At 32.8% G+C, this 26,662-nt stretch overlaps 1 protein-coding gene across 3 annotated transcripts in view; it reads right to left on the bottom strand.

Annotated features, from left to right (window-relative positions):
- The window catches only part of LOC143256078 (protein regulator of cytokinesis 1-like), a 68,266-nt gene that overhangs the window by 10,386 nt on the left and 31,218 nt on the right, over positions 1–26,662 (bottom strand). For all 3 annotated transcript variants that reach the window (XM_076512751.1, XM_076512749.1, XM_076512750.1), the window contains exons 2-9: positions 25,818–26,073; positions 23,767–24,003; positions 22,315–22,485; positions 19,003–19,152; positions 16,151–16,298; positions 8,493–8,629; positions 7,486–7,581; positions 4,874–5,020 (exon numbers count right to left, since the gene is read on the bottom strand). In XM_076512751.1, the coding sequence (XP_076368866.1) occupies positions 4,874–5,020; positions 7,486–7,581; positions 8,493–8,629; positions 16,151–16,298; positions 19,003–19,152; positions 22,315–22,485; positions 23,767–24,003; positions 25,818–25,955 (1,224 nt within the window). In that variant the 5' untranslated portion in view covers positions 25,956–26,073. The remainder of the gene's footprint in view (positions 1–4,873; positions 5,021–7,485; positions 7,582–8,492; positions 8,630–16,150; positions 16,299–19,002; positions 19,153–22,314; positions 22,486–23,766; positions 24,004–25,817; positions 26,074–26,662) is intronic.

Below are 26,662 nucleotides of genomic sequence, written 5' to 3'. Positions count from 1 at the left end.
TGTAAATAGGAATGGAAGGTTGGTTTGAAAGATGTTCAGCAAATAGCAGACAGTATTTCCAATCAGGAGTGTCTACTTTTCTCAGATGACTTAAAGATAGGTCACAATTGGAGACTGTAAGAAGCCATGGTTGGGTGGGCTGGCCAGTGGATAGAGCAATGTTATCCAAGGATACCCCAATTCATCTAACTGTGCCTGGATACAAAGGCCTAAAGGTCTGAAAATGCATGGCCCATCGAGGAAGGAAACCACAACCCAAGGTGGGATATGCTTTGGTAAGGAACAAAGTTTTGAAACACATAGTAAAGACACTTGCAAACAGCAGAGGTGCAAAGAAGGTTCATGAGACTATGTATAAACTCTGAACTGGGGAAGTGCAGAAAGCCCCAGTGCAGAGCTGAAGTCTTTGATGATGAATAGGGTCTAGCATCTTTAAGGCTGATGGTCTGGCAGAGCCATAGACCAGTGATCCATAGTCAAGTTTCGATTGAATAAGAGCATGATATATCTTTAACACAGAACATGGATCCACTCCCCAAGTGGTGGTAGAGATGTCATGGAGGATGTTCAGTGCTCTTGTACATTTGACCCATAGCTGCTTGATGTGTGGTATAAAGGTTAGCTTACGATCAAAGATAAGCCCTAAGAACTCAGAGACCACAGGCAGCACAACTTCACCGATACGGAGTTCAGGATCAGGGTGAATACCCCGTTGGCAGCAAAAGTGCATGCAAACGGTTTTAGAGAGAAAGAAAGTGAAGCCATTTACTGTGGTCCACTTCAGTAAACAACTGAGGGCATTCTGTAGATTTCACTCAATATACCTCATGTTCGACGAGATGTGAAAGTCATTGACATAGAGCCCATTTGCAACAGTGAGAGGGAGTTGACAGTGATGGCATTAATTTTTATACTGAAAAGTGTGACACTCAGAACACAGCCCTGAGGGACTCCAAGTTCCTGTAGAAAAGAATGGGAAAGTGTCGAACCCGTACGAACTTGGAATCTCCTGCGCATTAAAATTTTTTTAATAAAAATGGACAAATAGCCACGTAACCCATATATATGGAGGTCTTGCAAAATGCCATACCTCCATGCTGTATCATAAGCCTTCTCAATGTCAAAGAATATTGATACAAGATGTTTTCATTTAAGAAAGGCTTCTCCAATTGAAGTTGAATCACATGATCCATGGTGGAACCCACACTGGGTGGGCGAGAGGAGGTTGTTCGATTTGAGGAACCAAACAAGATGAGCATTAACCATCCTCTCTAGGGTCTTACAGAGACAGCTCTTCAAAGCAATTGGACGGTAATTTGAAGGAAGCTCAGGATCCTTCCCAGGCTTGGAAAAAGACAGAACAATAGCCTGGTGCCAGGCATCAAGAAAAACATTATCCTGCCAGATCCGGTTAAAAATAACCAGAAGGATAGCAAGTAAAGCAGGAGATAGATGGTGCAGCATCTCATAGTGTATATCAACAGGTCCAACTCATGCACTGCCAGACCAATGAAGGGCCAGTTTGAGTTCCACCAGTGTAAAGGGAAGATTATAATTATAGAAACAATCAGCTTGAAAGGAAAGAGGTGATTGCTCTGCCCAAGTCTTAATGGCTAAGAAGGTGGAAGAAGAGGCAGAATTGCTATATACCCAGAAAGTTTTCACCTAGAGTATTGGCAATGCTCTGGGTATCAGTTACTTCCTGGCCATCAGAGAGCAATATCGAGAGAGGGACAGAGTGATATTGCCCACTGGCCTTTTGAATCTTGTTCCAAATGACTTTGGAACTGTGGTAGAAAATATGCTGGTTGTGAACTTAATCCAAGATTCCTTCTGGCTTTGACGTCTTACCCATCGAGCATGTGCACAAGCCCACTGGAAAGTGATGCAGTTCAAGAGTGTGGGATATCTACATATAGTATCCCAGGCTTGTTTTTGAGCCTTCCATGCCATGTGGCAGGCAGGATTCCACCATGGACAAGGATATAGTGGAAAAGGTGGATGGCTTACAGACAATGGCAGGATCATGTTCTGCAAGAGCAGTGAAAGAGGGCCAGTTTGCCTGATCCAGCTTCCACCGGGGCACACAGGTCGGGTGGCATTGACCACAACCAGTCTCTCTCAAGATTATAGGAAAATGATCACTGCCTCATGGGTTATTGTCAACCCTCCATGAAAAGTGGGAAAATAATGAAGGGGAGCAAACTGAGAGATCAATAGGTGCATGGAAGTAAGTGGAAGAACAGTATTGAAAAGAGAAAGGTTGTGATCAGAGAATACGCTCTACAGAGCGACCCCTCCTATCAATATCAGCACTTCCCCAGAGTGGATGATGTCCATTAAAGTCCCCCAGGATAAAAAAGGGAGACAGCAACTGTTCAACAACAGCATCAAGGTCTGGTTAATTATATGTCTTTCCAGGTGACAGACAGAGTGAACAAACAGTGATGGTATGACCCAAGGAAACACACATGGCTATAGCCTCCAAGGGTGTGTCGAGTGGCAAAGACAGGGTGAACACATGCTGATCAATCAACAGTGCCACCCCTCCATGCACTCATCCATCACACAGCCTGTCATTTTTGTATAAAGAAAACCACCAAAAGGTGACTGTATTGGCAGGTTTCAGAAATGTTTCCTGTTAGGAAAGACATACAGGATGGCAGTTCTATTGTATCATGGTGGCCATTTTTATTTATGTGTAGGCAAATTGGGCAGAAAACCCTACTGTTTATGACCACGTCTTTTTTCCTTACTTTCCTTATTCGAGGGAGGTCTATAGACCTCCATGGATCCTGCCCTGGGTCGACTGGACAGGTCTTTGCTGTTGGAAGGGGATTCCAGAGACTGAGGACATGAACAAATGATTGTTTTGCATTTTGGGGTGAGAGAGGAAGATGGATCCAAGGAAATGCCTGTACCTGGAACCAAAGGATGTGGATCTTGGGGTTTGGTGGAATGTATATCAGAGACAGAGACAGGTGTTGAAGTTGATTCATCAACGTTTTTAACCATGGAGATCAAAAGACTTTTCATTTGTTTGGAGAAAAATTCACTTGGAGGCACACAGAAATCTATCTGCACTCCCACAGTGGCTGTGGAAAGAAGTGCTGCAGCATACGTCCGAGATGATGTGGTGGACAGCAACTTTCGAGCCTCAGAATAAGTAAAGTTATGAATAATTTTCAAATGCTGCACCTCTTTTTCTTCCAACCATTTCGGGCAAGAACGAAAGTAGGATGGTTGAGAGCCATTGCAATTGATGCAATGAGGGTCAGTTTTACACTCATAGGCATCATGGTCTTTGCCACTGCAATGAGCACACATCAAGGAACCACAACATGATGTCTTCAAGTGACCGAACCATTGACACTGGAAACATCGGAGAGGGTTTGGAATGTACAACCGTACCCTGCAACTAAGATAACCTGCCTTGATGGTGGAAGGTGGACATGCTGATGTAAATGTCAAAAAGAGGATATTGGTCAGCATCGTAATTCCATCTCTGAGAGTGGAGATACGCCTCACTGCAGAAACTCCTTGGGTGGAGAAACCAGCAACAATCTCAGACTCTGGAATGTTCTTCAAATTCCTCTCAACAATAACTCCTTGTGATGAATTCAAAGTAGCATGAGGTGTAACCTCTGTAGGTATATCCCCAATTGCCTTTGAATGCAACATGAGGTCACTGTGTTGAGATGTGAATGTTTCCACCAATATGTCACCAGATGGAAGCTTTTTACTGACTTTAGAGAGCCAGCAAGTCCCTCTGGTCCCTTCTGAATGAAAAAGGAAGACATATGCCCTAAAGGTTTGTCTTAAAGTGAGTGCAATATAAAAAAATGAGGTACAACAGGTGGTATGGATGGTGAAGATTGCTGCTCAGAATCTTCAAGACGTGGTCTTTACCTATATATTGTTTTTTCACTATTTTATTAAGATTTTTAAGTGGAGTATCCATAATAAAGAAAGGGAAATTTTGGTGCCAACTGACCCCACCCACCATAGAGCCCTACGAAGGAAGCACTACAATGTCAAGCAAGGGACATTGTAGCAACACCAGGGTTTCTTGAGCACTATACCCAAACACCAGCATCAGATACAATGTCCACAACACCTGTTGAGAATGTTCAACACTGGTACTTTATTGACCCTAGCTCAAAACCAGCTGACTGACTCTAGAGGCCCACCCCAAGGATGCCCGTCTACAGAAATTCAAGGCCAAAGTGGTGTGTTAGGGTTGGACCCCTTAACCACCAGAATCCTGTATGTAGGTGGATGTTTAGATCCCAGAGGAGGTAAACTGAAAGAACAGAACCTTCCCTGGGAGGTCCTCTCACCATGTACAGGTATCCACACTGAGGGGGACTCAATGAGAAGATCTTAGAGTTTACAGGGGGTGGCAAAGGTGTCTGAGGGCAAACCAAGTGAAAGACCATGTGGTAAAAAGACCATCTCAGGAATAGAACACAGTTCAGTTGAGAAAAGAAGCCTGCTACAAGGTTTATAGTTCATGGCACATGACAGGCCAACAAAATGAATCCAGTGTGAATGAGCCCAGAAGAGTGGGCCCAACACCAAAAAAACAAAGGGTTTATATATATAACAAAATACTTTTCCAATAAAAATTGGCTTCTACCCAAAGAACAAGTATTATTATCCTTCATAATGAAATTAAATTTAATTTTTTTCAGTGCAATTGATTTGAAATAATAAATGAGACATCTGCCACAGCTAACAGATACTGGCATATACACACATTTTCATAATGAAATTTCCCTAACTAGTAATAAGCATTCCCTTTCTCAGACCTATGAAAATAAAGATACTAGTTAAGAAACAAATTAAAAACTATAATAAACAGAAAACTTACCCTTTCTTCCTTTTCTTTATCCTTTTCTATTCTCTGAAGCTCCCACTGATTTTCTATAAACTTATGAAAGTTGTTTCCATTAACCAAAAACTCCTTGCCTTCTTCTTCTTCCCATGCTGTAATCTTATCCACTAGTTCTTTCTCCAGCTGGGAAGGTATCGAAGAAATATTTGATTTGTTAATTCAAAAATCACAACACAAAGATTTAGAGTACCACAGGTAATTTTTGATTTAACATTCATCATTCTTATCCAGCTAGAAAACATTAAATAGTACAAATATAACTTCAGAATCCAAAGTCATGTTTCGACACGACCATGTCCATAAGTACGATAACACGTATTCAGAACTCGGAGCAACCACTGAACAAGCACCCAAAATGAGAAACTATCAACTTAACTGAAACTAACAATTTTATCTTTTTCTCTCCAGTTATCAATAATTGCTGCTATGATTCAGCTGTTAGATTTCAAACAACATAATGCAACAAAGAATTGGCTTTTGAATCTATCAATTCTATACCAACAATACAGAAATATGAGCATGTAAGAGCTTATTTCAGAAATTAATAAAACCACAAAATAAGTTAAGTATATCTTATATTTCAGTTTTTAATAATTATTGGTTCTTATTCAGGAAACTAGAAATTTCCTACATCATTTACGATTGTGAATCAAATGGTCGTAAGGGAACATTTTTTATTTAATTTTAATTTGTTTTAAGGCTGTAGAACTAAGAAATGGTAATTTTTATTATTTTTTCCTATAATCAACATTTATTAAACTGACAATGTCATGTCAAATATTTCTATTAGTTTATCTTCACAGTGTTTCAGGAAATATTAATTATTAGGTGGACTAGATTGTGTCTGGCTTCATCTGTGTACTAGAGGGCATTAGTAGTAGAAGTTGCATGTTATAAATTATATTAAAAATTCACCTTAAAAGTCATGATATCACACTTGTTATTACAATTATTTTATATTTTTATAGAAGGATAAACTATATCAATAACAATGATTTCAGAATACTACAAGAGTAAAACAACTTTGAAATCAACTCATAATCTGGTCCTCTAAGTGTTGCTAACTTATGCAACTCTTGTAGGAATTTTGTTTTTCACTTATTTTAAAGCAAAACATTTCACAATAAATTTATAGTTGCTTGTCTATCAACAGAGAGGCATAGAAGTATATAAGAATTGCATTGCTTTGTATAAGTGGGCAATTAACTTAATAACTTAAAAGCATCAATTGGTGTTACGTGAATCGAACAACTGATCAAACCTGGTGTTTTTGATTATATCAATTATCCAAGTAATGAACACACAGTCATTATGACCTCTAATTATTTTCAATTAATTCAAGTTGTTCTGATTAGTGTCATGATTCATGAAATAATAAAATGATAGAAATTAGTGTACCTGATTATTACTATTTTATAGTCATGACCACCATAAAGAACATCAGAGAAGAGATTGTAAGACCTAGATATCCATCCTTATATCATTACCATAATCTGTGTATATGTACTGTCCCTCTGCAGCACATAAAAGCTTTCATGCCATACATGAAACTGATGTTATTGTCTTTGTCTTTACATGTTTATCAAAGCCCTCGACCTTGTGTCCACAGCCAAAGGAGTCTTTGAGAGATGTTTGTAATAACTCTCATTTCCACTTGAATCTTAAGGAGTTCCTGGCATGCTGACCTGGACAAGCGTCTGGATTTTTTGCCTTCACAAAGCCATACATTATTGACATCAATTTCTTACAGAGATAATATTCCTTGGTGGGGTCAGCATGTTGGCCCAATAAGTTTACAAATTTCACCTTGACATTTTATAAGCTGTTTGGTTTGAGACATTTTACTTGCCATTAAAGTTATAACCTGTAACCATTTTAAGTCTGTTGGTAAGGTTCACAAGACTCTTAACCAATCCTGAAATGATGTATCACTGCAGGAAGATAAGAAACTGTCCACACTTATGTAAAGATGCTTTTGTCTCATGTGATATTTCCATTTGTTGCATGTCAGGCACCATTCATAGAGTCTTTGACAAGTATTTTCATTCAGCTATGTACTTTTTAAATATCTTTCTTGTATCACTTCTATAGACTAAGGTGCAAGGGAATTATTTTGTTTATGGTTCTAAGAAAGGGACTATTTTAGTCACAGTGAACTGTTGTGTTCTTTGGTTATGTCTAGTGATAAGCTGTTAAACTTTTCTTCACTACTTCTCATGTCTGTGACTAATAGCTGGTCATAAAGTAACTTGTTTTATCCCTGCTAGAATCATGCCTTGCTTTACATTACAGATATCCAATTATCTTAAACATGTTATATCATGTGTTCCTTTGTAATTGTAGAAGTCCATTCATGGGACATTTCCAGAAAAGGATAATTTCTGATGTAATTTGACTTGCAATAAAAGAGTCCAAAGTTTCACACATGTTGTTACAGGCCATAGTACTTGTAATAAATAACTACCTATTACAAAAAAGTACCATTATTATAAACCACTTGACCTTTTCACAGTATTAATGAAGTGACAATAATCTTTTTTCTTCACTTTGAAGACCAACAGTTTCATTAAAGACAAAACAAAACATACCTTGGGAAGTTCCTTCAGTAGCTTCTTTCTTTCTTTTTCTTCCTGCAGAAGTCCTCCACCTCGATTGATGAATCTGTTTGGATCACTGGCTTTTTTCTATAAATAAATATTAATTTCAACGTGTGATACATTTCCTATTAATTTCAACGTGTGATACATTTCCTATTAATTTCAACGTGTGCTACATTTCCTATTAATTTCAACGTGTGCTACATTTCCTATTAATTTCAACGTGTGATACATTTCCTATTAATTTCAACGTGTGATACATTTCCTATTAATTTCAACGTGTGATACATTTCCTATTAATTTCAACGTGTGATACATTTCCTCGGTTACTCTAAAAACTAATATTTGGCAGAATAAACATTTTGGTATAATTCTACACATTGGTGGACAATGAGTGACCTGATGTTTAAGTTAGTGGTTCAAGGTTTTTTGTTTGAAGACACCTGCATTTTGTTTCATTAAAATTTTGGTGGAACATAATGAAATTTTGTACCCCATCTGCCCCCTTTCATTTTCACAACTGTTCAACCTGTCCCCAAACCGGCTAAATGGAGTGCATGGACCACCTATTGAAATCTGCTTATCTAAGCTTTAAGTAAACACGATCCAAAGCTTTCATTTTGCTGAGAAACAAAACATACACTTGAGTTGTATATTACAATGCTACTGATACACACACACAGATTGTTACACAATTAAAGACATGAATAGCTATTGGAAAATACAGAATCAGTTTTGAGCACACAATTACACAACTTTTTTTATGAGAACTCTGTATGCAAAGACTTTTATAGTGTTAGTTGGAACAAAGAAATAAAGCTGAAATGGACTTCAAAGGAATATTTTCCTAAACTGAATCTAATAAAATTGCTAAACCTGTGATTCTTTTAGATTATACATTATTATAAACTTTTTTCTTTTTTTATTCATACATCATGTAAGTTTCTAACTATATGTAGTTATTACACACTGACTGTTTGAAAAAAACAAAAATCTACCTCAAAATCAATCATTCGTTCCCAAAGTTCTTGTCTCTTTGTTATTTTCTGAAACAATTCCTCATTCTTATAATAATACTGTTTCATTTTCTGAACTTCAATATCATGCAGGTTCAACAAGTCTTCATCATAATCATCTACATGAAGTAAAAATCATGCAATTTAAAGTGTAAACGTTTAATATGACTCCCATTTCTTCAGAAACTACATAAAATATTACCCAATGAAAATCAACCTTAAATATTCTCTAACTATCTTTACAAAAATTTCCTAAGTAAATGAAATATTCAGTTCTGAACTTACTTGCAACAGAAAGAGATAGTCACCTTATTCCTCTTAATAGTAACATTTCAGGAAATAACTCTTTTCTATTATTTTCTTATATTTATTATGTGACCTTTTTGTAGCATAACAACATTTCTAGCTTATTATACATACATATACACTTCACCAAAAAACTTATAATGAAAATACAGCACATTTTGGAAAGCAAAAACTGAATACCATTAAAAAAAACTTGTATGTTATTAATTGTTGTTAATAAGAGTTTCTGGGTAAAAGCACAAAACTGTAAGTGATATGTCAACCAAACTATATCTGCTATGTTCAGTGCTACATGACTTTTGGCCCCATATTTTCATGATGCATTTTACAAGAACACAGGAAAATACTGCAAGGTCATTTTGGAATCTTAAAAATGTTGCTGAATGTAATATCTCTATGAAACAACAATACACACACAACAGCAAAAAAAAAACAATGTTTGTCATTTATTTACACTTTAGATACATTTTAAATAAAGAATGATAGCTCAGCTAAACAAGTTTCTGTATCCACAACAAAGCATGAAATATTCATCCTCCTGTGAACCATTTCTTATGTGTCATGTGCATCACATGCTTATAACTGGTTCCCAGTTGCAATGTTTTCTCTGCACCTGCTAAGGTCTGGTCAAATAAAAAAAATCTTAAAATTTTTAAACCAATGACTCACAATTATTTTGTGTCTTGAGTTAGTATTAACAGTATACAGACCAAGTGCTTGATTTACTATTCAATAATGTAGTATTGCACTGCCAAGAATGCAATGAACTACTTTAAACAAAAAAACTATAAAGGTCAAATATTAGCCATCAAGTGTATCTAAGAATGGCTGGTATTATTAATAATTTTACTCATAAGGAGAGAACGTTTCAGCCTTCCTGGGTCATCTTCAGGTTAAGAAGATGACTTAGGAAACTCAGAACATTGTGCTCTCCTTTTCAGTAAAAATGTTAATACCCATACCAGCTATTTTCAGATACATTTTTATTTCAAATGGGTTGCTTGTCATCAAGAATTAGCCATCAAGGTTTGATTTAAATCCCAGTACCACTTTTGGTGTCCCCTCAGACACCAATACTTAACCAACTACACCATTTCCAAGAATATGGCACTTCACTGATTCAAATATTGAGTGAAGTCCCCTGTAACATTGTCTGCTAAGTGGTCAAAGACATACTTGTAGATACAAAGTCTGTATAACTTTATATATTACAGGACATTTGTTGTTGTTTTTGCCACATTAATTCAGACAGGTCCTGAACATTTTGAATTGGAAAGACTCCAATTAATTATTGGTATGTTATCAAATGAAACTGATGACCCTTTACTAATAAAACAGAGAACAATGTTTCAACCTTCTTTGGTCATCTTCAGGTCAACAAAGAGAGAGTTTGCAACTGATAGATAGCCTAATATTTAATTGCAATGCTCTTTACAATCCTGTATGTGTTTACACTCTAGTCCCTAAGACATGTGCCCAGCAACAGTCAGTCGCAAACTCTTTGTTAACCTGAAGATGACCTAAGAAAGTTGAAACATTGTTCTCTGCTTTATCAGTAAAAGTGTTAATACCCACATCAGCCATCCTGAGATACATTTTTACTTCAAGACGGTTTTTTCTTGTCATCAAAACACTGATGACCTATGAATTGCACTGAATGTGTAAATTATGTTCCTAAAATATACTCTAATTCCAGGTATTTCATTTATTTGAATGAAGAAAATGTTAACACGAAGCTATTAACAATAGAAATATATATAAAGCTGGATCTATCATTTGATTCACAGCTTAGCACTGAGTTAAACCAGTTTTAGGGAAATTTTTTTAATACCTTAAACAACTTTTCCACTGACCAATTAAGAGGAAATAAATGCAACATATTATTCACACCTTATACAAAAACAGATTACAGTAGTGTACAAAAGCCAACTAAAAACTCCATACATGTAATATCACAATAACATCAATATTACCTCTACTGAACTCTTAATACACTTCAAAATTTGATTCTTGGTTAGTTTTACCATTTATTTTTCAGCCTTAACTTTCAAGCTGTTTTACACTTACAGACGAATTCTTAACTACTTTAAATTTTGATTAGAATTTTACAATTCTTTATTGATTATTTAGCTGTTACATTGCTCTTTTAATATTGTAAAAAGAATGAACATCAAATTTATATACATTTATACACAACTTGAATTTTTCTATTATTGTTTAATTTTTGCTTATCTGGCAAAGTGTCATTTTGTCTACAATAACAGACTATTTTCTGCCCAATGGATGAAGTACATAAACAATTACCTTACATTGTACAATTCACAAAAAACACAACCACAACTTAATACAAGAAAGTGAAAGAACTTTTCAACAATACAAGTTTATAATAATGAGCTCTCAGCTTTCATTAATAATCCTTCTTATTATCAATTTAATTAATACATGAAATTAAAAGAATATTACAATATATAAAAGTAAATTACAGGACCCTGAGATGAATATTTTTTCACCCTTCCACCCCTACATCAACACTTACTATTTAATTTACAGAACCACAAGAAATCAATGACTCAAACTAAATTTGCCTAATAGTTATTAAGTGAATGTGTCATAAAACTTACTTTAAATTGCCATTAAATTTTTTTTAGAAATAATGAACATGAAGAATATCCTATACAAATACCATAAATGATGAAGTGTGTGTTTTCTTATAGCAAAGCCACATCGGGCTATCTGCTGAGTCCATGAACAACGAAATTCAAAATTTTTTGCAAAGTTAGTAGATCACAATCATGGTTACCATTATGCATTTTTTTTAAGTGTTTTAAACTGCACAAGTTCACACCCTCATGTATTAAAAGGAGGTGAAGTTACTTTTGCTGTGTTTATTGTAAACTAAATATTACAAAATTATCCTCTGCTTACACTGTTACCTATTGAAAGAAAGTCTCATAAATTTTTCCTATGTGCAAAATAAATAAACTGTCCATTGCATAAGAACTTAACTCAGACAAATTGCACATATATGTTAATATTGTGTAGCCAAAAGCTTTGTATAGACTAACTCTACAAGATATATTCCATTCCTTTGAAGAATCTGATGTATAGCTTGTTTTATAATACAAGAAAAAAAACAACAACTCATGAAACAGTTTGAAACTTCTAGTGAACTTTGAACAGATTAGGCAACTCCTGCAAATAAAATATTTTTTGTAATTAAGAATATTTAACTTTATTGAAGGTTTTTATTATTGATTTGTATGCCTTTCTACATTTAAAAAAACTTTTCTATGGATTTTATTCTATAAAACCCATTTTATAATCACCTGCAAACACATTCAGATAGTTACTTAGACTGATGAGGCCTAATGCAGCAGCTTGTTAGTGAAATGAAACTTAATATGATTGTGAGCAATATTAGTTAACTAAGCCTATCTCATCTCATTCAATGGAAAATATTTTCCTGTCATAGAACACCATCATAATTCAAAGGAAACAAACAGATAACGCAAGCCTTAAGAAGGAAAAAAAATCAGAACCATAATTCTCGTGGAACTTGTTCACAAAACTCTTCTAGTAAACGTATCACCAAACTGAGCTTTTATCACTCTATTTCAATATTTATACAAATTCCTGCTGCACTGGAAACCTTAGTTGCTTATATAATTGAAAGGAATAATAAAAAAAAAAAATCTTGTATATGTTTTTATCACTAGCTTATGACTCCTCAAAACTGAGATATGTGAACATTACACAATTATATCACAACATGACATCTGTGGTCATGAAACGACAATTGGCTAAGAATCGATAAAACAACTTGTATTCAAGTTGCAAGGTCAAATTAGTTCTGTTTTGTTCCAAAGTATTATGACATCTTACTGGGAGTAAGAACACTGTATGATACTCGGAAAAACTAAAAAAATTTCCAAACACTAATGATTTCACTTCGAGTACAACTAAAAATTAAAATTTGTAATTTTTCAAAAACATGAATTCAATGAAATAAACAAATATTTTTACTGAATAACATTAAAGTCTTATGTTTTTTTATCAATATGTGAAAAATAACTACAAGTTTATTTTCTGTAATTTTTACTAATTCACTGGTACATTTTTGCCTTTCAGACAGGATGCATCAATCCATACATATTTGAAATAGGTAAGTTTTTTTAATCTGGATTATTTAATGTTTACACTTTATTTCTGCACTGTTTTGGATTATAACTATCAGATATGTTAGGTCCTGGTATTTGGCTAACAATGTATGGTTCATGTGATAAAAACTAATCACCAAAACATGGTTGCCTTTTCAGTTGTGGGGAGTTTTATAATATAAAAGTTAATCTCATTATTCATCAGTAAAAAGCAGTAAAAGAATTTGTGTTCACTGCTTTGTTCCTTGTTTATCGCTTGAAAATTAGGAATAACACTGGGGTAGCTTTGTACAAAATTCATCAAACAAATACTCTTAAACTCCAACCAACCAGTTTCAGACATTACATTATGTGTGTATTTTTTCTCTTCAAGGTTTTAATAGTTATTATTTTTACTATTATTGAGCAATATTTCAATAGCCTCTAGATGACACAAAATCTACATCTTTATCACACAAGTTTCACTTTTATTCAATCTTACAATAGTATGACAATGAACTTGTACTAACTCAACAAAGTTATATCCCACTCAGTGGTAGTTTGACTAATGTGAATAACATAATATAGTCATTTCTCAAAAGCCAGTCGCCTAAGTCTGGTGAATATAAAATTCTGTCACACACTAAATGTTTTGATTTCTCCAGTGTAAAGCTGATATTTCAGGTCAAATGGTATATACCACCTTTTCTCCCTACCAGTTACAGTCACAATCATACAAGTCTGTGTGCTCTTCAACCAACATCATGTACAAAGCATTTCATGACATTTCAAATGCTTCAAGTGTTGAGCAAATATATGCATTAAGGAGAAGTGTAGTGTATATTTATAAAAGTATAAAAAAAAAGATTATATAATGGTGACTGCCTAAGAAGAGAGACATGTTGTGAAACATTCCTGATTGTCTGTTTATGTTAACTACAAGCAATAGTATCAAGGTCATGAGAAGGATTATGAAACCCTCATTAGAGAGACTGGTGTTGTTACAGCCTGGAAGAAGTTATGGTGAATGTTGTACATTATCATGCACATAATTGCCCAAAAAAGGAAGTATATAGGACTTTGATACAGTATCCATTTGAAAAGTGTGTACTGATACAAGTAAGAAGGCTGCCAATTTACTGACTTTATTTACAACCAATGAGGTGATTTTGGTTTTGACAATTGTGAAATGATCAAGGAAAAACAAACATTTTGGAAATTATAAGAATACCAGGAGTTAGTATAAAAACCCATGTTTGGAACTCAAAAATTGATTATCCCTTACAAAATATCGGGAGCTGAAGCAGTTGCAGAGATCACCAGCTGAATCTTTGAAAAATATTCACGACTTCACCAAATGTTTCTTGCCTAAACTCTGTAAGTAATTTTGTGTCATTGTTCCTAGCATTGGATAACACAATTAAAATTAGTTTAAATGATACAATGTAATGATTTAGTGATGTTATGGAAAGTATTCTTAAAGAGTATTTTGCTGGTTGTACTGAAAGAGTTTTGCTAGTTTAATCAAATTATTCAGTTTTCTACCAAATTAATTGTAACATACAATACTCTGAAAGCATATTAAAAGTGCTTTATTGTGCGAAACTTAGTCTCAGTTGGATTATTACTTTAACTGTAAATTCCTTGAGCTAGTGCTTGTGTGCTCCACTCATCTGCATTCCTCAATTAATATAAATAAAGTGTGGACTGGCAGAATTAGCCAAAACTCTAATGGCTAGCCTACCTGTCTTACACTTACAACATATAACTGATTTTTATAGTGTATTTTGTAATAAATAATTCTCTGCTTTTGTTTTCTCCCTAGTGGATATATTACAATTGAAATAGTTCTATTCATGCTAGACAAACTCACTGATGTAATGTTAAGTATGGACCAAAGTTTACAATGTGCTGTAAGTGTACCCACTGATAATATTCTGGTCAGAGAATTATAATGTTGCAACAGTTTTTACTGTTGTGAAAGTTGTTTCAAATTATTTGGCATAAAGTCCACTCTACTAAATTATACCAAAAAATATCTTACTTTTTGACTACAAGTTGTACACTTACAGTTTCACTAACTACTAACAAGTTTAATTTCACAAACTAGTCAGTAAAAATTCTGTTTACTTGTTAATTTTCTGTACATATGGCACTACTTCATGTCACTTGTTACTTCATTGAAAACATAAACTCATCTTGCAGTGCTGAACTAAATAAATGATTGACTATTATTATTCTAACCATTAACTCTTGCTTAATTTACATATATCATTTGTACACCAGGTAATGTTAAAAATTCCCAGGCACCTTCTTGGTTTATAAAGTCCCATTTTAGCCCTGCACAGTTCACAAAAACTGGTACTATTCCTTAAACTTAATTTTGAATACTTGTTTACGACAAGTATTAAACTAAGTAAGATTAAAAGAGTACTTTAGTTTTTACATTTAACATGGTCAACTACTACAATAACATTAGAATGTTTATAAAAATTCTCCTATCTGGACTCTGCTGTATTGGTAAATTAACCATGTGCTTTATTTTTATTAACTGCTGGTCATTCTATTTATGTGCCTATAGTTTGTTTATTGATTTTTATGGAGAGCGACATGAAAGTTACCTGTTCTAGCTAAATCAAATTTTGTAGTAGTAGATTAGAGTGATGGCAGTTAGCCAACATCACCCAAAGCAAACTCTTGCCAGATAAGAAAGTTGGATTTGACTGACACTGTTATACCACACTTAATGTCCCAAAATGTGTAGGTAATTTCTTGTGAGTTGCAGTAATGAGACACAAAGTGCAGAATTGATATGCAACCTTGTTTCCTTGCTAACCATGGATCATTAATTAACTTAGACACAATTGAAACACTTATAAATGATTTAAAAAAAGGAATCTCTAAATCTTATGTCAGAGAGAGGTAAAAAGTGTTAACAGTAAGAGAACTCATATGATGTTTCAATTTAAATTATTACAAGTTTAATAGTTCTGAACATCAATTAATAAGTAACTTTTTAGTCCTGATATATATTGTTAGTTTTTTGGTTTTAATAATGTGGTAATATTGCTTTAATCACAGAATACATAATATTTCAAAGATTTCACAACTATGACAAAAATGTCTTTGCAAAACATTTTAAAGTAGTTATATATTTATAAACAAATTCCACATTATTGGTGACAAAATGTTCCTCACCACTATCAAAGGCAGTAAAGTATTTCCTTTGTTCTTCTCCCACGAAACACTTGTTCCACCAATCAAGTAGTTCTTTTCTCATTTTCTCCACAAAGTTTTTGATATTCTGCCTCTTCAGTGCCTCACATCGCAACAACTCTCCTTGTAACTAAATAAACAAATTATTTTATATCTAGTCACTAAAAGTGTAATTCACTTTATCTGAAGGATGCTCTATTAACAATTAATTTCAGTCTTATGGTGAAAATTGCTAGTCTTGATAGCAGACTACTCACAGGAAATGTAAAACTCAAGAAAATTTGACTTTCTTCTATTTTGTTATCCAACTTAAACAAAATGCTTCATATTGCAACTGAGCAAATCTAATTTACACATTATCTTATTTCGGATATGCTAAGAAATAAAACATCTTTCAATTTAGAAAAATAAAAAAAACAATCCTACAGTTACTGCGCTTAATAGGATTTTGTTGTCCACGCAGTATGAAGAAACAGTTGCCAAAATATAAAACCTAGGTTGTTTCCATCTAGCTATACTGATATGGCTGATAATATACTAGTCCCACATATGCACTATTCTAATTTGTGTCACAGCACAAAAGCCAATTTAGTATATTTTATGAAATACTAAAAGAAATTTAACTCAACCGTATAATAAATCCAAATTACACATCCAAGTTGGGCACATTGTTTGCAACAGCATGAAAAGTGTGAAACACTTAAATTTTAATACTAAACATTACACTATTTAATAATTCACTCTTCCATAACACTTATCTTGAAAAACAGTTGAAAATAACCTACATGAAATGAAATACAAAGTTGTTTCTAAACTGGAAACATAGAAATCTATTTATGTTTTAAGAAAACTGAGATACCAATATTTGAAGATGCTACTCTACAAATAGAAAGAGTTAGGCATAACTTCTAAGGAAATAATTCAGCACACTAGTAGAGCTAGGAAGATGAGAGGGTTGTGTTCCTGTGAATTTATTTTAGTATTTCTTGATACATTGAATGGAACTGCACAAATCTACTGGTAGACCTAACATCCCCCAATCTATTTTTTGAAAAGTTTTAACTTCAATTACCATGTTTCTCTGATAATAAGACCTACCCATAAAATAAGACCTAGTGTGATTTTTGGGGATAGTTTTAATATAAGCCCTACCCTTAAAATAAGCCCTAGTTAAGAGTGGCAGGAAGAGAAAAGAAATAAAAAAAATTAATTTATTAATCAGTTTAATAGTTAGTTAATTAGTTTGTTTAAGTATTAATCAGTTAGTTTAATAGTTTATTTTAAATGGTTAGTTTAATAGTTTTACTTTGTAACTTCATTTTTTTAATATATAAAAATAAGACATCCCCCGAAAATAAGCCCTAGTGTCATATTTTGGAGTGAAAATTAATATAAGCCCTGTCTTATTTTCGGAGAAACATTGTAGATCATTGGATGCATTGGGCTATTACATGGTAGATGATGTTTAACTGTCCAAAATGTAAGGTGATACATTCAGGTTTTCACAATTCAAATGGGAATACATTAAGTTTTGTGGTTGAAGAAAAATGATCTTGGTGTCATGATTGAAAAAATCACTTGAGTCACCCAAACAGTGTATTGTAACAAGCTATAGTCAATAAAATGCTACTCAACATGGTGGATATTATTGTTTCTCTATATAGATCATTTATAAGGCCTCATTTAGAGTAGTGTGTACAGTCTTGTTCTCCATTCCTCAAGAAGATTTAATTGTTGGAGAGGGTTTAGAGAAGAGTCACTACCATGATACCAGGATGGTAGAATTGTCCTATGAGGAGAATAAGATCTCTAAACGTTTTTTATTTGGAGAAAAGGGTCAGAGGGAATTTGATTGATGTATTTGAATTTATTAAGGGTATTGATAATACAGATCCAAACTTTTTCATATTTAGCAGTGAAAACAGTAGAACAAGGGGTCATAATTTCAAATTTTGGCTGCATAGGAGTTGTTTGCAGTTTAGACAGTATTACTTTTCAAGTAGGAAGGTTAGTTTTTACCTTCAAGGGTGGTAGAGGCAGAAAATTTAATTGAGTTCAAGAAAAGATTGTATAAATACATGAGTAGTAAGGAGTGGTTATATTTGGGAGCTGGAAGGGACATCTTTGATGGGTTTATAAACTCCTTTCCGTCCCTTTAAAGTTTTACAAATTTATGAATATTTTAAATCACATTAAAAATAGCTGCTTTTATATCAACCTTTGTTTAATTTTACTAACTGTTTGCTTCAATAATCTTAAACATTTAGTAAAAAGATAAGCATTGGTCTACAAGATGAAATTTGCTGATTATTTTATACCATTGACCTTAATATACATAAAATTACTATATAAATATTTCAGTCTCACACATAAGTTATCATCATATATCAATCATTATTACCTAGAATGACATCTAAAGAAATCAGTTCCTGCACTCTTCTATAAAAATGACATTTAAAGAAATCAGTTCCTGCACTCTTCTATAAAAATGGCATTTAAAGAAATCAGTTCCTGCACTCTTCTATAAAATGGCATTTAAAGAAATCAGTTCCTGCACTCTTCTATAAAAATGGCATTTAAAGAAATCAGTTCCTGCACTCTTCTATAAAAATGGCATTTAAAGAAATCAGTTCCTGCACTCTTCTATAAAAATGGCATTTAAAGAAATCAGTTCCTGCACTCTTCTATAAAAATGACATTTAAAGAAATCAGTTCCTGCATTCTTCTATAAAGAAAACTTCCAATATTTTCATGCTTAACAACAAAAAAAAAAAAAAAACTTGAAACCATCAGTACTTGGTGAAAATCCAAAATGAGGAAAAAAAACATCTTACTGCTCTAAGAGTAGATGGATGAAATCCATGATGCATGGACATAAAAATTTCTCTGTCACTTTTGTCAACCTCCAAGCGATTCCATATGGTTTCCAATTTTTCTCTAAGGTCTGCACCAAGTGTTTCATTTTCTTTGTATCGAAAGTGTAGCTAAATGGTAATAATAATAAAGGGAAATAAAACATAAGAAAATTTTTATTAAACAAACAAAAATGTTTTAAGTGCACCAATAATAGTATAATTATATACAAGTATAATTTGTTTGTAGCATTTTTTATTCTTAACTTCATATTTGATTCATTAAATATAAAATAATTTTCTAGGTTTAAGTGGAATATACATCCAAGTTTATTTTAAAAATTAGATTTTAAGTATGACTGGAGGAGGTAGGAAGTTGTGTCAGATTTATAAATCTATAATTTTATTATTAAACAGTCATTTTATACTGTTACAATATAAAAACAACCCTCAGTCAAGCTGATTTTTAAGGATTTGTTTCCAAAATATTTATTTTCTTCTGCATTTCTGAACTGCTAACAAGTACAATTTGAAGGAAGAAAAATACATTATGAAGTTAAAAAAAACCAACAAAAAACTAATGATCTGAAAGTTACAAAGTTGACATTTTTTAACCTTTTATTGCCAATTTAACCACACAAAAAAGGTTGGAAGTTAAAAATGCTTTTAATAAAACTTTATTATATGATGATCCTAAAGTAGGTTGATTCTTAAAATTAAACATTTACCATGAAAAGTAGTGTTAGTATAACAAAAAATAAATATTTAATTGTATTTTAAAAAAGTAACAAAGAAATAATTTTACTCATGTTTAACAAAATCTAATGTTAGACTAGTGTAAATCTGAGACGATGGTAACATAAGTGATGACTGTGCTCTTAAGTTTTAAATCATAGCATCGTGTGTGGTATACCTATCTTTATACAGCTTCATAGATGTATATTATGTAAAACACTATGACTATATTCATAATTATTAAAGATGTCACCCCATTCAAATGATGACCCACCTTGACATTAGCATACTTTTAAAACATTTTATTAGGTTTTGCTAATCTTAAGAGCAGCAACATATATTAAGAGATGGGTTTCCATGACTGTAGTTTCTAGTCTACTGTAAAACCAGGTAAATAGAACAGTTTTCAATTGATACACATTAAAATTTAACAAAACCTCAAAAATGTATACAGAGGTTGAATATGTCATATTAAAATTTTGGTTCTTTACCACAGTTATTGTCCATCACATTTTATCTGACAACCTTGAAACTAGTCCTGCAGCAGATGTTTTATTGCAAAAGGTTCTATTGTAAGGTTGTCATGTCCAAAACACACCTTTCCTCTCTGCTTGTTTTCCATAAGCCATGTAGTGTACAAGTTTCCTGATGCCAATTTCAATAGCCCAACTACACAGAATTCATAAGCATTGCATTCAGCGATTTGCAAATAACAGCATGAATACCTGTTTCATTTTCCAGATGATTCAAGTACAAGACACATGAACAGTCATAGAAGCAGTTTCTTTTGCTGTTCTGCAAGATTCTGTTTGATTATGTTGTATACTGTTGCATGGGGCATGTGAATGGTTTTTGCCACTGACTTCTGTATTCATTGGTTCTCATCTGTTACAAAATGTTGCACCTTTGCTTACCAAATGTTCCAAGTCTCTTTCTGGATGGTCCTAGTGTCCAAAGTTGATCCATGTTCCTTTGTTTTCCCATGGTATCAACCAAATGCAGGTAAGTTGTTCCATTGGGCCTTAATCCCATGTTTAAGAAATGTTTATTACAATTTCAAATTTACTGTGTGTATCAACACAAAAATGATAAGTTCTGAGTAAAATGTACAAGTCTGTTGTGCACAAAAATCAGAAGCATTATAAATGTATTTGTACTCAGGATATGCTTGTGAAATGACATCATCAGCCTGATTCAGATTGTGATGAGTTGAATCACAAAGTGTTCATGTGAAGAATAAAAACATTTTTTCCCACTGCACAATAGAATAGAATCCTCAAAATGTATAATCTACAGTTTTTTCAGTATCCTTATACACCTTATCTTATATTTATTCTCCTCTACCACAAAATGTCACTAAATTAGCATTGTAGGTTGAAATTAATGGCTGATAATTCTTTACTTACACGTGGTGAATTGCACTCTGTGAAAGGTCATGGTGTGCACATTTTAAGTTACATTTAAGAAGCATCCACATCTTGAAAATCCCAACTCCCTGATCTGAATTTATGAATGTTGTGCCAAAAGGTGATGTTATATACCTTTTACACAACTGATAAATTTTTAATACCATTACACATCTAAAAAATATGAAGCAAATAAAAGTACTTGTGATGCCTTCCACCCAACTTTGACTGTTTGAATATAACATAATCAACACTCTGTATAACCTTATCATCTATTTGTAGCATACTTAGTAAATGAAGTGCAAGAACAATTAGATCTACAACAAAAAACTGGCATAATTAGTTATCATCAAACTAAAACTGTTAAGTTTAAAGATATTTGATCAGGATACCAAAAGGACAGTTAGAAAGTATATTATTTCTAAAACAAATGCTTTAATTTTGCTAGAAATCAATTTCTGCATGATTATTCTTAAGAAAGCAGTTATCTTGTTAAAAGCTCAAACCTTAAGAGCTACATAAATTAAACAGAACTCAAAACCAAGAACAGTTCAAGTTACACATTTTAAACAATATTTAATTGGTACATATCTGTTTTAGTGTTCAGCATAGGACATGGACAGGTTAAATTTCTTGTTATATTCATGTTAGAAAGAATTCTTTACATTAATGATGACAAGAAACCATTTTGAAGTAAACAATTTATCTCAGGATGGCTGGTATGGGTATTATAACTTTTAATAAAATAAAGTAGAGAACAGCATTTTTAACACTGCAAATCAAATAAATGCAACAGAACAATAGAAAATACTCAGATACAAAGTAAGGAAACAAACAAACACAAAATCAAAGAAGTCCTACTTATACAACAACTCAAACCAATGTAAAGGAACACCTTTATACATATACTAATAACAACATATACTGCAGCGCCCCTACAATCCTGTACCTGTTTGTACTCTCGCCTCTAATACGTGCCCATCAACAATCAGTCACAAACTTTCTTTGTTGACCTGAAGATGACCTAAGAAAGTTGAAACATTGTTCTACTTATTTTAATAAAAGTTTTAATACCCATACCAGCAGTCTTAGGATACATTAATGCTTTATATTATCACTTCAACTAAAACCACATAACTTACAACCTACTCACCTCTTCGTGCAATTCCTTAACAGCTTTTATGTTTTCTTGAGACAATACAAATGATGATTCCACTTCACAAACAATTTCACGTTCCAGTTGAGTGTTAGGGGTTGTCTCTAGTTCTTCCATAAGCTTAATTACTTGTTTCTTGAGAGCAAGGAACTTTGCTAGCCGTTTTTCCTATAATATTATGTGCCCATTTAAGCTACTGACTTAAAAGATTTATTACAAGTTATCATTAAAGACTACAAAAACCTAATGACTAAATGTTTTTGTTTTTTTAAATGACTCCTTTAATTTAAAATATCACATTTATTCTGAATATCAAATTTTCTCAAAAACCTTAAAACACTTTAATAACATCAATGGAGAATTTACTTAATATAAAGTTGTCAGAAAAACAGAGATTCAAGAAGTCTTAATAAAAAATAAACCTATATCATGAGCATTCGTGAAAGTGCTCGGGTTAGAAGTTTTTCTTGTTTGATATAACAATTCTAACACTATAAATTGCCTCAGTTGTATAAAGGCAACAAAATCAACACTATATAACAATAATGAAAATCTGTATATAAACCAAACCAAGAGTCACAGCGTGAAATCCAAAACTAAAGCCATTACTCATTGCAAATTTCAATAATACATCAAAATTTCATGAGCAACTAGCTACATGTACAATGAAAATATCACACCATGTCAATAATGTACAAAAGGTAAAATTTTTCAAGGAGAATGTTTGTTTTGAAGATTTTGGGCACAGAAATTTTTCTTTTAAAAATTATAACGTTTATTCTGTATTGACAGATATGATTTTTAACTTAAGTTTATATGTTTTATTAGTTATTCAAAAACTTTGATAAGATTATATAATTGAAATAGGTTATAAGGAATGGCTCTTTTTAGAAGTTCACAGATTTTGGTTTATACACCCGCACACAGTTTCACCAAGTTAGAAAGGCAGTTGAAGCAAGAAACATCTAAACAGTATCAATGTTATGAAACTTGAGTGTAAACATAAATAAAGTGATCCACAATTTTTAATATAGGTATAAAAAGTTTGACTTTCAAATTATTTACTTATTTCTACTAATTAATGTTACAAATGCTTATCTGTAGATAAAGTTAATAATTAAATAAATCTACTCAAAGTAAAAAATAAGTCACTTTCTAAAAATTGTCTCTGAAAATGGGATAATGACAAGTTACATGTACTTCATGCAATGTTACAATGGCTTCTCTCCTGTCCAATGAGCACAGACTTCTTTATGAACACAATTATTATTATTTCATTGCAATGACTGAACCTTTACAAGTTGCAAAGTCAATAAACATGTATTCACCTTCACTGGAATAACACTTCTTTCACAGTATTAGAAAAATTAAATTAATACAGTGCACGTAATACAGATGTAAGATCTACGGACTGATAATCCAGTCTGCGTATGTAATAAAACTAAATACCTTTTCTTCTTTAAGCATTGCGATATGTTGTTCTAATTCTTTAAGAGCTTCTTTCGGGGGAATAACTGATCCACTCTGAAACACGTGTGGTGGCATACCTAAACTTGTACAAAGCTTCTGCTCAGCCTCACGAAGATGTTTCAAGGCTTTTAACCGTTCATGCTTTTCTCGAGACAATTCATTTGCTTTAGTTCTTAGGTCTTTCTCCAGTTGAAGAATTGACAGACCTTCTTCTGGCTGTAACGGATGATGGTTTTTAAAACAAAAATCAACTACACTGTATATAATCTAGTTCTAGTTTGGAGAAACTGGAAAGATGACTTGTGAAGAGAAAGGATTTTAAACACACAAATGATATACATAAGTATTAAAACAGTAATTTATTACATCACTTCATGATAGTTGCTTTATCAATTTAAATAAATTTAAAGTACACAAAAAATTATTCCAATGTTATAATAAGCTTTAATATATATCCCTATCAACTGACAAGGTCTGTGGGATTTTAAACTGTAAAAAAAAGGTAAAAAATATGTAAAGCACAATAATGATACATCAAAATTTTTACAGTTTAGCTTTAGAGCTTAACTTTATGCTAATTTCCATTTGCACATTTTACTGTACATCATATATAGAACAAAATTCTGAGCCTTTTTAAAGATTACCCAGTATGGAAATACACATTATCTATCACCATAAAACTTAACTCATACTCTTCACTTGATTTACAATAAGAACAAGTAATCACTCAAACCTACAAAATTACTTCATAATTGTCAAATGGAGTCATTCCAAAAAGAAACAACTTTTTTAAATTCCCACTGAAAATTCTAGAACTAACAATTTAAAATACCGACTTGGATAATAGCACATTTTAAATTACTAATGTCACATATATAACAGTTGTAAAACCAATTCCGAGTTTTCACAACAGCCCCAAACCAACTTCAGTCTTTCATTTTTGCACTTTTTTTATATGCAAGTCTTACCTCTTTTATTATATTTAGTATTATATATTTTGAAAATAACATAAGAAGCTGTGTTAATTTGTTTCCACAGGTCCATATTTCATATTAAAATGTGTTATATATTAAGTCTTTGCAAGCCACAAATCTGAAAAGAACATGATTACAAGAATCTTAATTGTTAAAATAAACTTTTATCTCTTTTTGTAAAGGCAGTAGATGAACTACGCACAACCTAGAGCTGAGTGATTACCTATGAGCATTCGTTACACAGATTGGTGCCCCATAAAATAAATGATTAATTGGAATTACAGTTAAACCAATTAATGATGTGCAAACAAACAAATCGTTTCCAATTATTCTCACTATCCAAGTAAACAAAATATTAGCCGTCACTACTTCCATTGTCTTGACTGCATGAGATGGCATGCATAATTTCTATTTGTACACAACTTGTAAATGTTAGGGTGTGGTAAAGCAGCCATTAGTTATATAGCTAGCCACAATGATGTCTGTGTTCATGTTCACTCTTGAACAACTAATTAATACTGTGGCTTCAACGTAATATATTGCTTGCTCATTTCAATTCACTCTTCCAACTAAACTGAAGGGCTAGTGCTCTAGAATTTGCTAATAAGGCATTTTTTTAATAATCCAAACTATGAATATGCTCCCTCTCTCACAAACGAAGCCCATTCTTGGGCTTAACTTCAGAATCGTAGGGTGGTCACTATTTTGTTGCCAATGAGGTAATTTGCTTGTATTTCTCCATTATGAATTTGAAACCGAGACCTGTCACGCTAGAAGAAAACTCTACTGATTGAGTTAATTTGCTAATAAGTCACCACTTAACAACTCAAACTACTATAATAGTAATTCATTAATACCAACATTCAAAAATATTTTTCTTTAATTAATCTTATCATATTCATTTTCTTCCCATTCAAGTAATTTGAGCTTCTAATAATAACATTCAATAATTTGTACACAGAATATATTTATTTTTATAGATATGTTTCAAATTGCATTTATTTAGTTTCTTTTCAAAAAATGACAACAAAAACTGCATGTACACAAGAAATTTACCTCATATGGCTCGGTTGATAATTCTTGGCAAAGTCGGAGGATTTCTTGACCACAACTCTCTACATTTTGAAGCAAACGTCTCCGTAAACATTGTTCTTCCTCCACCATCTCTTCCAATAATGTACGAAGATGTTTCATCACTACATCTGTTCTTTCCTGACGTTGATCTCCATAGATACCAATCTCATCCCAGATATTAAACAGCTGGTCAAGAGAACTGCGAAATGTCTCTAGGAGTTGATTCTCTATTTCTTTTCTAAGAGTTTTGGTTAAAATATGGAATAATACACAATCTGAAATACCAACAGACAAAACTGACAAGTTTGGATAAACATGTATTTAAGATGTCTTTAGGTGAGTTGCATTTTTATAAAATCAAATACATTGACAATACATTATTTTCTCTTTTAAAAATTATTTTCAGCATATTCTTAAAAAAAACAACAACCAAATGCAGTGAGCATATGGGAAATATTAAAACAGGAAGATACTTAACAGGTCACAAAACACTGAAGAGAGGATACATACAGATACGAATGTTTAGTGGGATGAATTACAAAAGTTTTTTTGTAGACCGTTATGGTAAATTATGTTAACAACAAACTAAAGAAACTGTTACCCTCATATAGAGCTTTTTGGTGCTCTACCGAAGTTCTTTGACTTCGGTCACTTCGGTAAGTTAGAAATTTTTATTAGTGAAAGAAAATAAACAAGCAATTAGTGAGGATATGCCTGGATAAACAGGCAAGTTAGATTGATTTCTGAGATAGGTCTTCAGGGTATTTAAAAAACACAATGCTCACCTTAAAAGTAGGTTTTGAGACTGGTAAGGAACATTTCAAGAC

The sequence above is a fragment of the Tachypleus tridentatus genome, chromosome 7, assembly GCF_004210375.1.
Source record: "Tachypleus tridentatus isolate NWPU-2018 chromosome 7, ASM421037v1, whole genome shotgun sequence".
In the NCBI taxonomy this organism is placed as follows: domain Eukaryota; kingdom Metazoa; phylum Arthropoda; class Merostomata; order Xiphosura; family Limulidae; genus Tachypleus; species Tachypleus tridentatus.
The sequence above is the reverse complement of the archived record's forward strand: the minus strand, read 5'-3'. Positions and strand labels throughout refer to the sequence as shown.